We start from the raw sequence: 16,914 nt of genomic DNA, 5'->3' as shown, positions 1-16,914 counted from the left end.
GGTTGCCAGTTGTGGTACCTTGTTGGAGTGCTCCCTGCTGGAAAAAGGAGTGCACCGCATGCTTTTGATGAAAAAGAATCCACAGAGATGCACTGATTTGAATCTTCGGGAAAGATCTGCTATTTTTCTAATGAAATCACAAAGATTTATGCAAATCTGTTGCGTTAGATAAAAACATATTCCTATAGAAACAGAACAGGATTGTGGTTTTGACTCATTTTCAGCAAGAAACCACCTAAAAAAGACAGAGTCCAGAAACATTCTTTCACAGCGACTTAGCATTTCCTGCAGTACTTTCATATCTTAAGATTGTTGGATGATTCGTCTCTGTGAGTGGGAGGAAAAGCCTATTTGAAATCCTGTTTCAGTAGACTGACCGCCATTATGTGGCAAAGACAAATGCCATCTTAACGCAGCGTCTCAAAGATAGCAGGGAGAGGTGTGAGAACAGCTCTGTGTGTGCGTGGGCGTGTCTGTGTGTGTGTGTGTGTGTATTGGCGAGAAAGGAGAGAACACTGCACCACACAGTAATGCCAACTGCCAACATGGGAAGGGCAGCAATGCCAGCCATGTTCATGACTAATCACTATCAACACCCTCTGAGGCTGCTGCACGCACAATGACGCAGGGATTCAATTCCAGGCAATTGCAGAGTTTCAGCAATCAATTAGCCACCATCTAAATCAGAATCACTTAGCTGTTGATAATGCAGGTTGCTAAATCAGCTTATCTGTATTTGAGACAGCAGCAGCAGAGAGAATGATCAGAATGATAAACGGAATGACAGAAAGCAAAAAGAAACAATTCCTGTTATCTGAGCAAAATTTCCTTGAAATGACAGTGAGGATTGTTTTTTTCTTTTTGTTTAAATTACACAAAACTGGGCTCATAAGTCAAACCTAAGTTAATGAATGTCTAAATGTATTTAAAATGTGTTTCATGTTGAATTAATGGGCTTAATTTAACCTACGGGTTAAAAAAATGTCAAAGTTTCAAAATTGGCAAATACTTCACCGTCCACAGACAGATCTAAATACATTTCAAGTGTCTTTTTATGAATTAAAAAGTGTTCATTTATATGCAACCAACCAATTATTCCAAGCATAAACGCATTTAAAGTCTGAGTAACTAAAATTCAATAGGGGGACTAATTATTTTCAAAAGAAAAATTTTGTTTAATGAAAGCCAAACCAAATAGGGATGTACGGATTGCGGTGTACCTGAAAACTGATGGGTCAGCAAGAAACATTTTTAGCTTGGTTTATGTTTGATGGCTGTACATTCAGTGTGAAAAAGACTTGCGGAATCAGGCCGACAACCTTTGCAGCAATTATACTCTGTGCATTTCATCTCCATTCTAGCCCACATTCTGCTAGACTCTAGGGGGCAGTGTAGGTCGCCTACAGCAAGCGTACAACATAGTTGGTAGTAGCAACATGGCAAAACCTGTGAGCGTGGTGGTCTGTATTGGTGGGACCCTCAATATGTCTTTGCAAACCTCCATTCCACAAGCTCTTGCTCGTTCAATAGCTTTTTCCGCACAGAACTGTCTACGCAGTTACAACATTTCAGAGGTGTGTGGAGTGAAAAATTTTGCCCCCACGATGTCGTGCAAAAGGATTTTACTGGTGAAATGACTAAATTTGACTGCACTGTGCCACGCGGACAAAAAGTCCAGCATAAACCAAGAGTAAGTGCTTTCAAAACGACACTGATGCTGCCAGCTGCTAATGTTTAATCTTAGGAATAAAGGGATTAATTACAGTTACGGCATGTTCCAGCTAATGTGCGCTGGTCCAGACAACAAAAGGGTGTGGTCTGCTGTGTAGCGCCGTAGTGTTCATACAAGTCGAAACCAGACACCACAATGAAAGCATTTAAGAATACTTAAATCCTTTGGCCAGTGCAACTGTTGGTTACCATGGAGACTGAATGCATTGACCTGGACAGAAATCGCTAACCAAGAGGTGACTGATTTCACAGGTAACTTCCTGTGATGGTTTGGTGTCAAGACATTTGATCAAGTGCTACTTCCCTCCTGAGGGCTGTTCTAACATCTGAAGGAAGGAAGTCTTACCTTCCTCAACATCCTCTGGAGAAGAAAAACTCAATTTCACTTTATTGCATATTTTGATATATTTATCAAATGACTATAGACCTCTAGTAAAATATAGTTACATAACCTTAACCCGCTCTAAATCCAAATCACATTTTCCAGAGAGCTGGCACCTTTTCTTTCTATCTCTGCTTCACCCAGGCATTGGGTGTCACACACAACTATAAGTAAAAAAGATAAACCTCAGTGGGGATTATTTTATGTTTTGCCATGAGCTCAGTTGGAGAAGAATGCCTGTTGACAGCAGGGGGAAATGTATTGCTGAGCATTTCTAAATATAAATACACCGTCTCCTACCGTTGCTAATGAGCGCTCGATATACCAGTCAGTTCTTGGACGGGGCATTGTTTGGAGATTCTATCTCCAGAGCAATTTGTCAAATGTATTGAGCTAATGCTATGTTCAATATTAGCCACAGTGGCAGCTCGAAACTCCAAATATCTGTTGGTGAAACATTCAGTACAATATTCCGCTCTGTGGGGAACATAAAAACACCAGCTTTGACCTTTTTACCTGAACTGATGGTTGGTTACCAGGTCACTTCAAAATGTTCTTAAGTTTAGCCAAGATAGGGTGTCATTCCTTATAATTAGCATCCTGCTGTCTACAAAATATGAACATTTAATGGCCTCGACAGTTGAGTTCAAGATGAACTTTTACTGAATGCCTGTCAATATTCATTTAACACGTTTTTAATGAAAATGTCTAATACGTTAAAAGATTCAGATCCACTATTGGTTGTATGTTCAAATATGAATTGTGTTAAGCCCCGGGTGTCACTGATGTCTACATGAGTTCTGGTTTTTAAGAGATTAAGAGACTGATTGCTTCTTGATTAATTACAAGACTGACTTGTTTATGAACTTGTGTACTTTACTATAGCTTGATCATGCAATACAACTGAGACGGACCTTGTTTTCTCAAGTTTTAGAGCCTCCGCGGTCAGTTTCCCATACATGCACACATGCAGTGTCAGAACAGTCAAGTCACTTTCCATCTACCATTACAGACTGAAAACTCATCTTCTCCAGAGGTGGCTTTGATTGCCTTCATCAAGTTGAATCATACCACTTTACCTCTCAGAATGGCAATTCTGACGAGAACATTGTGAAATGTTGAGAAGTGCCTCTGACTCTGACCCATTATTACCACTGGGCACATGTCATTTGGTAGTTTCAGGGCCACCGTGATCGCAGATTGCTTTGTGTGGCGGGTAATATTCTGTAAAGATTTCATACATGTACTCGAACTGCACAAACAGCCATCTCGTCAATTCCAGAGCCGTGTGTCTGCTCCCCTGGTGTAAACACAAAGCAAACCCGACCCAGTAAAGCTATTATGTTCAGAATATCCCGCAGCGTCTGCTGAACTCTCCAAGGAGTAGGGACATGGATAGCTCTGTTGTTGTGCTGGGTTCACTGTCGAGGAACAGTCTGTCTTCAATCACTTCTTCCTCCCTATGTCGACCAGCAGCATTTTTTTATTGTCTGAATGACATTTTGTTACTGGGCCGAAATCCCTGTCGTAAAAAAAGCAAAGATCGTTGAGTGGAAGGAGATTTTCCAGTTGCAAAATATATGCGATTTTGAATTAACCCCTTAAAACATGAGGCAAGAGAGGTTAGATTATTGGATGCTTTCGATAAAAATGCTTATCTAAATAAAGATAGTTTATACCTTGGCTAGTACTTGCCACCTGTAGCACTTACATTATCCACCAGAGTGCATAGGAAGTGTATAGCCTTCAATACAGCGAGTCTTTGAGGGTGGCACTAGTGTAGTTGACTAAGGCCTTAAATCCCATTTTTTAGGTGGCTAGCTTCTATGTAAACTATAATAACATTTCTACTGATTTATCATTTTTGCTTGTGTTACCTTACCAAATGATTTTCAAAATTTTGGAAAAATGAGCTATTTTTAAAAGTTAAGGACATCCTACATTTCTTGTGAATTCAAGATTAAAACATATTTTAAAAATCCCAATAGAAGCATACAGCAAACTACAGGACATATAAAACACCACTGGCAAACAATAAAGTTGGATAAACAATCTTAGAGCTAACTGGTTTTCACCTTCCACTCCAAATAATCTCAAGATGACTGTAGTAGTTTTAATCAATCACAAATCAAAACCAAAGCATTTCCTTTTATTCTTCTTGGACTTAGACAAGGAAGGAGTCTTTCTCTAACAACACTTGGTGCTAACCTGGTCAAGTGGCTGTGAGCAAACATTTCTGCAGCCCACATGCTGAACTGCTTAGCCGCGGAGCTACAGGCCACTCCACACAGGAGGATTTCATATGCCATCTTTAGCTGTTGCTCTGCTAACCAAGCAGCCATGTGTGAGGTCATCGCCTTGTTGCTGTGATACGCCACACCGAGGCTCTGTTGTTGTGTCTGTTGTGTAATCTTGAGACTTTAAAAGTATAAGAGGGAGGGCTGTATTAATATAAGCTTGCTTTATTTTGGTGAACATCACAGCTGTTACACACACCAGGCCCTGCAGCACTGAACAGGATGTAAAAATGTACATGGATGGTTGATCAACGGATGGCTGTGTGGATGATTGGATGGACGGACGAACGGCCAGTCGGATGGTTCGATGATTACTACATAGTCATGATAATTTATGTTTGTCTCTTTTATTCAGTGTCTTTGCCAGAGTTGAGTAGTAATTTACTCATGTAACCTTTGGAAAAATTTAACTGTTCTGTACTTTTTACTTTTACTTCAGTAATTTTATTATGAAGTACCGTTACTTTTACTTGAGTAAAATGTCTGCATACTCTACCCGCTGTGAGTAAAGTCGCTGAATGAAAAACAATCTTGATTAGAGTAAATATTCACCAGACACACACCTGCAACTTTTGTTAAAGTTTCATGAGTTTTATATTGAAATAAACTGATGTGAAACAGTTTGGTTTCTCTATAATTTTGTTGTTTTGTAATCATGTTATTCATATGAATTATTTTCATTTTGGTCTTTAAAATACCAAAATTTTCACCTAATTTTGCATTTTGGTGGCGATGTAATTTTTAAATATTAAATGATTGAGCATCTGGTTTGATCAGTTACTCAGTACTTCTGCAGCCTTTATACCAAATACTTTTTTACTCTTTCTTGAGTAATTTCTTGGACGGTTTCTTTTTACTTTTACTTCAGTAAAAATATCCAGAAGTACCGCTACTCTTAAGTGAGTGCAGTTTTAGGGTACTCTACCCATCTCTGGTCTTTACGCAATGCCAGAGGTGGGTAAAAGATATTAATGTAAAGTCGTGTACATCACTTTACGTTAATATCTTGATAAGCTTTGTCCTTTTCATGCTTTGGACTCTTGTAGCTGGTATGTAAATTGGTACAAAGAGGAAATGTCAAAGAAGAAGCAGGTGAGACGACAGAACTGCAACCTAACAAAAATGGCCTCATGGTGATGACGGCCATTTTTAATCCTGTGCAGCGATTAAGATGGCCTGACCAGCCTATTTCACAAACTGAGCTCCTTCCTTACATTAAAGCTAAGCTCAGAAATCTGGCTCAAGTAGCTAATAATCATTCGCCAGATACTTCATACACACTGCTCTGGTGCCACTGATGCATATAAATGAGAAGGCCCTCCTAAGGCTTTTCAAACACTTCACAGCCCAAACCTCCAGGTCCCATTAAACACAGAGGTAATACAATGGAACTATATATATTGATCTTTCTCTGGCTGAGACTCCGCGGCGTGGAAAACCCAACACACACTCGTGTGCACACACCGCCACAGACTACCATCTGTCATGGCTGACGGCAGCCTGGCCACCATCTTCCTCTCTAAATGGGGCACAAAACACACAAAATAATAGACTGAGGGAGGAAAGGAGCGAGACGGGGAGTGAACCATTGATCAGGAGGCTGACAAATACTAATGGTTATCATTTGGTCTTTTCCCAAGATGTAATCTTTGCACCTTATGTTCTTAGATTCTCCATGAGGCCAAAGACTCAGTTTTTGTAGATAACAGGTCTTGGAAGACAAGATATGCAGACGGTAAGAAAGAAGAAACCCACTTTTATTCTCATCATTAAATGCAGAAGAGAGTTTGGCATGGCAAGCTGAAGACAGGTCTGCGTCCGACTAATAGACAATTGGAGTACGACTTGTATTTATTTGAGGAATTTAGCTGATTTTAACACTATTTTTGTTCTGCTCGAGTACAACTTAAACATTTCTTGTTTGTCATGACTAGAGGTTTGCAGGACATATTGCTTTAAACCATTCAGTCATTAAGAGCCCATATTTGTCCCTTCCTTTTGATTATCTCTGCAGCACATTATCACTTCCTACATGCTGAAGCAGATCTGAGCATTTAGAAAAGATCAGATGTGTTTAAGTAGCTGGCTGCAGCTGACAGCTGCTTTCAGCGGGAAACATCTGAAAACTCAGTGTAGGCTTTCGACTACTAACCAAAGAAGAGGCGCGCAAAGTGAGGAGGAATTAAGATGTTTATGTCACCACCTCTAAGCATGAGTCACTTTTTTTATTTATTACAAAACAAAATCTAAAATAAGAGTATGACTCTAGAAATTTTTTGTAAAACATAGGCCTAAAAGTTCAAATATACTGCTGCAGAACCAGTTGTTCTTTATTTTTACAACAAATAGAGAACAAGAAAACAATTAATATGAGGAAAACAATGAATTGTGGACAATGAAACGTCCTTTGGCTTGAAATCTTTAAGGCATGGAATTCAATAATGAAAAATTATATTTTTCATTAATCAGGTTCAACAATTCCCATATTGCTATGTGCCATCCTGGTCTACTCAGTTCTTTGTCAGATCCTTGCATTTTATTCCGAGATTCCCTAGCGGTTCATTCACCTGTTTTCTTTCATTTTTTTTACTTTGAGACTTGGTTTACTGTTGGTTTTGTTTTCCGTATTTGCCTGTGTCGAGCTAGGTTATGGCTTACCATTGACTTATTTTCATTGAAAATAAGTCTGCTTCCTTCCCACATTTTGGTCCATTTATTTTCAATCTTTCTAAATGTTGAACTTGATCCAACTTATAAACTTGAGAAATGATTTACTTTCTTGAATGATTTTTAACACCTTTTGTTTCTCTTGTTGGGTGGCACATTTTCTTTCAATCAGTCAGATTTAACAGTTCAGTAACGTCTGCAAGAACTTTCTTGTACTCTATACTGGTTTGCTCAACTAAACTTACAACATAAACGAAACTGCTATCAAGTGGCCAATATGAAAGTTAATATAAGCTTAAGGTTAGTAACACAAAGTTTGTTGCAGGTCTATCTGTTACTCTAACTGGCTTTTTCTCTCAGATTTAACTGGGATTCCACATTTTTTTCATCAAACAGTGAGCTTGATTCAAGGACCTCTAAAGTCTTTAACTTTAACAGCCTTCAGGTGTTAAAGTGGAACATGTGGATGATTAAATGTACACATTTAGAGCCAAGTCAGTTCTATCAATAAAATATGAAATACAGTACAGACCAAAAGTTTGGTCACACCTTCTAATTCAATGGGTTTTCTTTATTTTCATGACTATTTATAAGGCAAGAAATCCCACTTATTATCCTGACAGGGCAGGTTGACCTATGAAGTGAAAACCATTCCAGGTGACGACCTCTTGAAGCTCATCAAGAAAATGCAGAGTGTGTGCAAAGCAGTAATCACAGCAAAAGGTTGCTACTTTGAAGAAACTAGAATATAAGGGCTATTTTCAGTTGTTTTACACTTTTTTGTTTAGTGCATATTTCCACATGTGTTATTCATAGTTTTGATGCCTTCAGTGCGAATCTACAATGTCAATAGTCATGAAAATAAAGGAAACTCATTGAATTAAAAGGTGTGTCCAAACTTTTGGTCTGTACTGTATGTCAGACTACAACCTTATAATGTCATTCTAAAGTTACATCGTGGCAGGAAGTCAAAAAAGAGTTAGAGGTTGAGGTCAGCCTAGGGTTAGGGTCGGATTACAGTAAGGTAATTTGGCAGTAGTCAAGGTAAATACTGGTAAGTAACATGTAGAAGATAAATTAGAGATTTACTATTCAGTTGAAAGGCAAAACAGAAAGAGACCACCCTACAGCTATTACCTGCAAAAAACAGAAAAGATCTGTTATGTATTTTATCTGTCATTTTGACAGATAAAATAGTAAATATAGTAAATAGAGCAAATGTTTCTACGTTTCTTCCACATACACCAAGCAGAGCCAAGTCATCCAATATAACCTTTGAGGAATGGAAAATACCATCAGCTGGCCCACCTGTGGCTGATCTGTGTCCCCCGCAGGCTGGACATGGTCTCCTCCAGGTTCTGCCGCAGGTCAGCGATGTTCTTCACTGTCCTCATACGCCTTGTCTCGGGGTCCTCGCCTGCTGAGACACAATAAAAGTTCGATTCACTCAGATGCTTGGACCTGCACCCACACACTCAACAACACACAACCCTCTTCCATGTTCCAGCATTGCCAGCCACACACAGCCGAAGAAGCGGTGAGAACGTCTGACAGAGCGTTTCATCGCTTGTCCCTGAACATCTCAGACGGGGGGAACGGAATGGTGACCAATCGCGGTGGCAGCAAGCCTTTTGCTGACAGTTGTGAGCCTATACTGTAAACAGCCTGTCAGGCTGCACTACATGCACTTCTTTCACTTTATCGTTTTATCCACCGCTTCCCCTCCAGGCTGAAGCAGAAATGTCATGGGATGACACCACGAGATCCGTCAGTCAGCTCAGGACTGCCTTGGTTGGAAAAGTAAGCTCTATCACTCCTTTGTCAAGAACGGTGGGAGACCCTGCGGCCTACAACCGCAAACTGGACTTAAAAAAAGACATCAACGTGTTTTCTAGCCTTCTTAGTGTCTGCTTTACAAATGAACCAATTGCTGAATGGAGGCAACAGATGTGTTCTTCAGGAGAGAGGATAACAAGAGAACTCTGGGCGATTTTTCACAGCAGAGCGCAGAAGGGGTACACCAAAATATCTGCTTGTCTGATCCAATTAAGGCTCCCTGTTAACTTGTTGAGATAGCCTGTATCTGCGGGCAGCGGCAACAGAATGGGTAATTAACAAGTGGAATGAGACGTGGAGCGGATGGGCAGTCACTCTCTGCTTTCTAGGGTTAAAGGTGCTTCTAAACAAAAACTACCTTGGTAATGAAATGGCTTCATTGATAAATTACTCAACATGGGTTTGAACCGGGCTAAGAAGCTGAATCATTCAGTTAGGATGCAAGTGGACTCTGCAGATGTCACAGTGACCCTGTTAGGATACAAAGGCTGCCATGCATGGCACCGGCCAGCAGTGAGGCTAGAGTGACAACTCCATTTTCCATTTTGTTGGAGATTGACACAATTGCAAGTCTTTCACCTGACCTTTCATTTAATTTCCGTCACTTCCTCCAGCTGCTATTCTGCAAGCAGTGGGGGACAACAGTGCCTGGCTCCATGAAACAAAGGTTCGTTGCAGTGCTGGTTTTCAATCCTATAAGATTTCTTGCAACGTTGCAACCACACTAGGATAAATAAATGTTTTTATTTTCACACGGTGGAGCTAAAGGTATTCGCCGTAGAACAACAACGCAGCACACAATCAATGCAGAATGGAACTTTGTTTTCAGGCTTTCTGCTGCAACCGTGTAAAGGACCTCCCAGCTTTGAGGAATTCTTTGTGACAGCGCTCTGTTTGCTTGTCCGGATGCATTGATTTTAAAAGTTCTGGCAGCTTAAAGAGAGAAAGAAAGAAAAAAAAGAAATCAGAGGAAAAGTGGCAAAATACTGTCACGTCACAACTTTATTTCCAATTCTTTAAACACCAATGAGAGACTTAAATATGGGAGCATTTCTAGCAAGGAACTGTTGCGTTGGGGATTAGATTTTTAGCTACACTGCCAACAATTATAGGATTATTATGGTCTGTCATGCCTGTAGGACTTCAAGACACGCAGCAGTGTAGCATCAACTATTCTCAAGTCAAACGTTGACCTCAATTATGATCCCACAAAGTGCAAAGCTGTGTTAAGTAATTGAGGTCATAGCTTATCTTTGCAATGCTCACCTCTGACTCGACAGCTAATGTCTACTTTATAGCTGCCTAACGAGAATCAGAGTAAATAGGAATATAATATGAAGTGGCCCGATTCCTGTGATAGCAGTAAAAGCTTCTCTGTCCTGGATTTGGTTTTGTCCGGATGCAGGAGTTAAAGAATGCCCATCGGCACCACACACCTAATGCAGAATTACTCTTCCTTTGTAATTCTCCCTTTTTTCCTCACGTCTATCCATCAACTCACTGGCCCCTTTGAGAAATATCCAATTACAATCCCATTACAAAGTGACACGGCGAAATCTGGCCCAGTATTCTCTGTCGTGAGCCAACACTTCATGCAGCATGGAGACGTGCCTGTGCATTTATGAGAAATTATTTGCAGAGTAGTCGCAGAGGTCTCACCTGTGCGGCAGGACGCCCCGGTTTTCCGAATGTCTCCCTTAGGAAAGACATTAGAAATTGCGCAGACCGTAGGATGTGAGCATGAGAATAACAGAATTCCTTCTTCTGAAGTGTGGTTATACTCTATGAACACAAATGGCAATGTATTTTAAATGAGATTTTATGTGACAGACTGGGGGTCAGCTAGGTTAGAGAAGATTTGATTCCAAAACATGCAGAATAGTAGCCCCTGAAGACTGGACTTAGAAACCCCTTCAGTAGACAAACACCAAGAAGTTCATCATTTTGAACAAATATAAAATGTTTTTTCCACCAGTGAGGTGAGCATTAGATTCAACCACCCTTTGGGATGCATCCCCACCTGTTTTTAGCATCTGGACACTGAGGTTTTTGTATGTTCCTTGGTCTTCATGATGATGTTGTTTGTTTACTTATGATCTTTAAAACACACTTCACAGAATACTTGAATATTGAGGTTAAATCATACACAGATGAATTTTTAAGCCAACTAGGTGAATTTTCAATGTAATTCATTGAACTAAATTTAATTTTATAGTACCAGACTAGATAAACCAACAGTCAAACTTTCCAGATTTCTATTTATAAAATATGAGAAAACAAAATATAATTTATTAAATCAAGAATGTCTTTGGCAATTGTTTGAACTGGATTGAATTTAGGGATATGCGAGTAAAAGGGGGCTTAAATCCTAATCCATGCCCCAATTTTCAAATTCTGAATAAATTATCTCCCCACCAAATATGCATTTTCTTTCATTTCTCTCAGTTGTGTGCAAATTTGTGTGAATTGACCATACAATTTCACAATAAAAGACACAGTTTGTGGTTTTGAGGAGACACAATGTGAAAAATGTCAGAGTATGAATACTTTCACAAGCTGTTAAAAATGTACAGTTTGCACAAAGACTTTTAACACTTTTGTTTAAGCTGATGAAACACCATACAGATACAACTATCTACAGATCTTTATTCCCTGGTTCACCTATTTGCAGATTTTTTCTGTGGAACTATTTGCAGAAAATTTGCTTGTGTATTTATCTTCTAAAATGAACTATTAAGAAGGGTATTCATAAGATTTTTAGGAGGGCGTCTCAAGTATTTGTAGATTGTAGCTAGTCATGGTTGGCTGCGGACCCCGAACAATGCAATTACAGGGGGTCCACTGTACTGGAATTATTTTAAACATGACTGGCTGATGAGGATGGTAGGGTTCTCCTATAAGCCACACTGACAAAGCTTCCAAAAGTCAATAAGCTATTTAATATGAATACATTCTAGTATGTACATACTGAGGTGTGCATGCATAAATAAAAAAAAACAATGCAAGACAGACATACATTGAAAAGCCTGCACACAAACACAGTAATAATGAGGTATTGATCAGAGTGGCTGTGTGACTCACAGCCTGCGAGGCTGAGGCTGAGCTTTTTCTGGAGAGGAGGAATCGATTTCCCACCATCAGAGGTATTTTTGGGTTTTAATGCTGAATCATTCCTCCACCTGCCAAAAAAGTCAGCAATAATCTCCTCAAAGCTAAAGCTCCCATTGAATCTACCTTATCGATATTTTCACAACAGCTTAAAAACACAGAAAACTGGTTCACATAGAGATTAGCAAAAGACTTCCAAAAGAATATGCTATATAGATTGACTTTCTGAGCAACAATGCAGCCAATTCAGACATTGCTAGGGTTACATTGGGGTTAAGGGTTGTGTAGCTGGTGATACAATATGTGTTGGGGATCTAGTTGTAACGTCTGTGATTGAGCATGTGTGAGCATAAACTAAGCTAGCTGATGTCTCATTCCACAGCCACGTCTCAAAAACATTTAAATACTGTCTTCAACTGCCAACAGGGTCCTGTGAGAAAGTATGGTTCGTCCAATAGAGGATTAAGAAAATATCCAGCTTATAGTAGGTCTTTTAGCTCTGCTGTTCTTAAGATGACTTTAAGAACTTTGAGTTAGTGTTCACATATTTCTGACTCCCTGCATTAAGCTTCACGATAATCCTCCAACACTGGATGAATCCCAACCACCGCAGCAGAGACGAAGGGTTAACTTACGTGGGTGAGGTTGGGGTGAGGTGTGTAGGACCTGCTCCAGGTCCCCCAGCATGGTGAGGATCACCTCCTTATCCAACTGAGCCGTTCCCTCTCGAGGACCTCCCTCTGAAGCCTCCTCCTCTGCCCAGTACCCGTCTTTTTCCCTGCCGCCCTGCTTCCCGTTGCCCCTTTCTGCTGCTGTTTCAGCACTAGAACATCCATTCCTGCCTTCCCCGTCTGCTCCTGGCCCCTCCCTAGACTTCCGCTGTGACTCGGTCCTTGGGTGGCCGCTGTACGACGCCCGTTGTGGACGCCCACCTGCAGCCGTGCGTCGCCAAGGTACTGGGATGAGGGAATGCTCTGACTGCGAGAGGACCTTAGTGAGGGAAAGTGACAGAGATCGAGCTCTGGTGCCCCGGACACCTGTGCTCCTGGTGCCGCCCTCCTTCCTGGGGCTGCCCTGCAGACTGCCCCCCGCCCGCTGCGAAGACGACGAGTAAGGTGAAGAGCTCAGAGGTTGGGAGAGACGAGACGGTGGGTCGGTGAGTTCCAAGGAATAGACCCGCTGCTCGCCATCGCTGAGCAGGGTCAGGTTGGTAAGGGAGCGCTGCTTGATCCGCAGGTTGAGGTTGTCGGGGAGGGGCTGAGGAGGCCGGCGAGCTGGGCTGCCCCCTTGATACACAGAGAACTCTGCCCCTCTCTTCATCTTCTACCTCTTCGCTGCCGGTGGCTCAGGAATAGGTACAATACGTGTGAGTGGTTCCACCTGTGCGCGGCTCTCCCCTTCACATCTTGGTCGTACCTTCACCGAGAAAGCAGATGGAGGGAGGGAGGAACCGGAGAACAGAGGACGCAAACAGATAGGTCCCCACGTCCCACGCCTCCCTCACTGTGGTCCAGGATTCAGTGGGCTGGAGGGAAAGCGAGCGGAGGGTGAAGAGTGGGGAGAAAACCACTCTGGAAGGTGTGCAGGTAAAATCCAGATCCATCCCCGAGCCAGCCCATACTCGTGGTCGTACTACGAGCCAGACCAAATCACTTCATCCTTCCACTCCGTCCGCATGTTGTCTCTCTGCCTCACCACGGTCAGGGGCGTGGATGCACAAGCCGCTACATCTCCCGTGGCTCACTCTCTGCTCCTCCTGTTCTCGCTCCCTCTGTCTTTTCCCCTATTTAATGACAGTCTCTCTTCACTCACTCTTATCTGTTCCCCATCCACCTTCTGTCCCTCCTTTAATTACCAGCTCACTGCCACACTTCTGCTGCCTCCCTCGCTGACACACTGACTGTTCCCCTCTCTTCACAGCGGAGAATAAATGGCTGGTGAAGCCCGGCTCACACACATTCCAGCATGCAGCCTGCAGCCTTCCCTCCTCCTCTCCCGCTCAGCCCCGCTCAGTGTTTATCAGCACTTCTTTCTCTTATTCCTCTTTCATTCTCTTCCTCAGTTTACTTCTTACCCGTGGCTTTCCTCCCACTCCAACACAGTGGGCCAGCGAGTTGTTTGGACAGAGCACCTGTAAGCTTGCAAGCTCCCACTGCACCAATCTATCCAGCCGACTTAATTAAATGCCGTCGTCAGGAGCTAAAATACTGAGCCCTGCGGCTTATCATGGATCAATCATGAGCCAACATATTCATATCAGTCAGTGCATATGCTGTCAGCCCCATTTGTTTCATACCTGCTTTCAACACACGGAAGCCTCCAGAAGAAGTCGCATCAGAAGCCAAAAATCAGGTCTATTTTTTAAGATTTCATAGAGATTTATTTAAGCCTTAAAAAGCGCTTTTTCTGTCAATCAGAGATCGTTCATCACAATATAATATGAATGATAACAATGAGAGAAATTAGTAGCAGTATAACGTAACACAAAAAATTCGGTACCTACTTCAGGGTTATTTTTGAAATGTTTGTAACATTGTGCATACGTCTGAGAGTTAAAAAAAATTTAAAAAATGTATATTTAGACAATCCAGTGTACCAGCTGTACTTGAATGCACCATTACAGAAGAGCTGATGCATATCCCCTGTCATCAGAGGGACAACATACCATTATGATGTTCATATGCAACCTTTAGGACTGGTTGAACGCTGCATGTAGCTGGATTTGGACCTTAGCTGATTTTTTCTCCAGTAACAATGACATTTACACTCAGACCAACGTTGAGGTGAGTAATGCATATAGTGCAGAGAGAGCTAAGTAACTTAATGGTGTTGAACGATTCATACACTTACATAAAGCATTGGTTCGGTCTTAGAAGCCTTAATGCTGCCGAGTAGAGGTTAGTGAAAACTGGGAGTCCTCTCTAGTTTGACAGTTGAATTACCACAAGCTTAGTTCTACACAAGCCTTCAGCATGTATAAAGGTATAAAACAATGTTGTATTTGTTTGGTACAAAAGCATCCTGAAACAAGGGGGCTACACCAAATGTTTTTGGTATGAATACAGCTTCTGTATTTAGCTCACCAGACGCACAATAGCTAATTCCTGCTTCCGGAGTGAGGAGTTGAGGGGAGAGATGTGGTCTTTTGCGCAGCTAGAGACCAGAACTCCAAGGAGGAGCTTTGTGGAACTAGGCGGGGTTTTGTGAGAACCTCCCGTTGCCTAAATGGCCTCCAAATACTTCCCCTTTAAAGTCTACAACAGGGTTATTTCCAGAATTGACTGAGGGTAACTGGTTTCCCTTGATTTTATTAAAGGGTATACAAATGAAGGGGTAATATGAATGTATGGAAACCTTTCAAATACTACAACCATAAAATCCCAGTCAAATATCGTCCAGTGCATGATTGTGATGTGCCAAAATGTGATGACGTTCAAGCAGTGTGGATATTTTGTAAGGCTCAGTTTGTACCAACGCAGATATTTGCGAGCCCTCTCTACCACAATCTTTCTTCTCATCTCTGCAACTTCTGAAACACCATAATAGATTTTAAACAGTTGTCCTGCTTTGATGTCTGAAAGCTGACACCCCTGACATGGTCTGTGCGTCTGTATGCAGTAGGAGCAGGCTTGTCATGCGGGATCTGTGGTGTGCCGACTCTTGAACTGCCCTGTCAGAGACTCGATCCCTCTCCTCCGCAGAGGAAGAGCCAGAAGGGCGAATGGTATGAAGCGGCTACGAAACGTGTTACTGCAAAAAACAGCAAGTGTACCTAATGGAGTCTAAACAAAGAGAATGGTCAGTGCTGTTGTCTAATTTTGTCCTGCAAATGACGGGCTTTGGAAAAGCCAGGAACGTAGCTAAATGTCTGGAATGTCGCTGCCCACTTGACATCCCTAAACCTATAATCACATGGTGTTGTTTGTCCAAGCTCTGCTTTGTAGAGTTCTTCTGGCTTTCGGCTTGACGTCTTCCTTTTCCCAACTTAAGTCTGGCTTTCTTTGATTTGAGATCCAGGCTGAGCTCTATTTTATGTTTTATGATGAGTGAGGTGAGGAATTTGTTTTCAAATTAAAGCATTTCCGACTTACTTCAAACGAGTTGTTACTTTAAGATGTAAAGCTCCAAATTTCCCCACAGACACAAACAGCTGGTTAAAGTATGACAGGCTTTAAGAAAAGAAAATGATTCAGACCTTATGTTTGAAGACTGCAGCAGCAGTCATTTGAAACTGGATAATAGAAGAGAAACAATAGTTTGCTCTAAGCCAGCTTTTTGTTTTCAGTGCTGGGATGTTGGTTGAAGTTCTCTTCCAGCTCTTTGTCAAATATTTTCAACAAGCAAAATGCACCTAACCTAGGAACCGTCTGTTTAAAATGTTCCCATAGCACCTACTGTAAGTGTAATATACTTTTACAAAAAAATTAATTTAACTAATGAAAACAGAAGAAATAATAAACTTGAGAGTGTAACCAGAGTCAGACCTTTACCTATTTCAATGCCAAAATCCAAAGTTGGCAGTGGAGATTGTTTATCTAAACGAAATTTGATCTCAGGCTGGTTTCCAGGGATCAACTTTGGTTTTGAGAATAGTTCACAAATTTTTACCTAAGCTTTCCAAATGTTGGTGCCATTCCTCTATCCAGAAATCGGTTTTGTTGCCAAAAAACTAGTTGCCAAACTTGTTGGACCCCATATACAGAGGATACAGAAAAAAACTAAAAGTTGAAGCTCTCTACAGTTCAAAAATCTGACCGTTATATTAATTGATCTCTCTAAATTCTCCCTTGGTGTGTGTGTAGATGGATGGATGTGGACTCAAACACACCCTCTCTAACTGCATGGAGAAGAGAAACAGTGCTTGTGTTGTGATCCCAAGATGGATCTATGCAA

General features: G+C 41.4%; 1 protein-coding gene across 14 annotated transcripts in view; it reads right to left on the bottom strand.

Moving 5' to 3' along the window:
- The window catches only part of nav3 (neuron navigator 3), a 272,465-nt gene that overhangs the window by 63,881 nt on the left and 191,670 nt on the right, over positions 1-16,914 (bottom strand). For 11 of the 14 annotated variants that reach the window (XM_028043463.1, XM_028043455.1, XM_028043457.1 and 8 more), the window contains one exon: positions 8,386-8,497. In XM_028043463.1, coding sequence (XP_027899264.1) covers positions 8,386-8,497 — 112 coding nt within the window. The remainder of the gene's footprint in view (positions 1-8,385; positions 8,498-16,914) is intronic. The other 3 variants (XM_028043456.1, XM_028043468.1, XM_028043467.1) reach the window with 1 other exon arrangement.

The sequence above is a fragment of the Xiphophorus couchianus genome, chromosome 17 (assembly GCF_001444195.1).
Source record: "Xiphophorus couchianus chromosome 17, X_couchianus-1.0, whole genome shotgun sequence".
NCBI classification, from domain to species: Eukaryota; Metazoa; Chordata; class Actinopteri; order Cyprinodontiformes; family Poeciliidae; genus Xiphophorus; species Xiphophorus couchianus.
The sequence above is the reverse complement of the archived record's forward strand: the minus strand, read 5'-3'. Positions and strand labels throughout refer to the sequence as shown.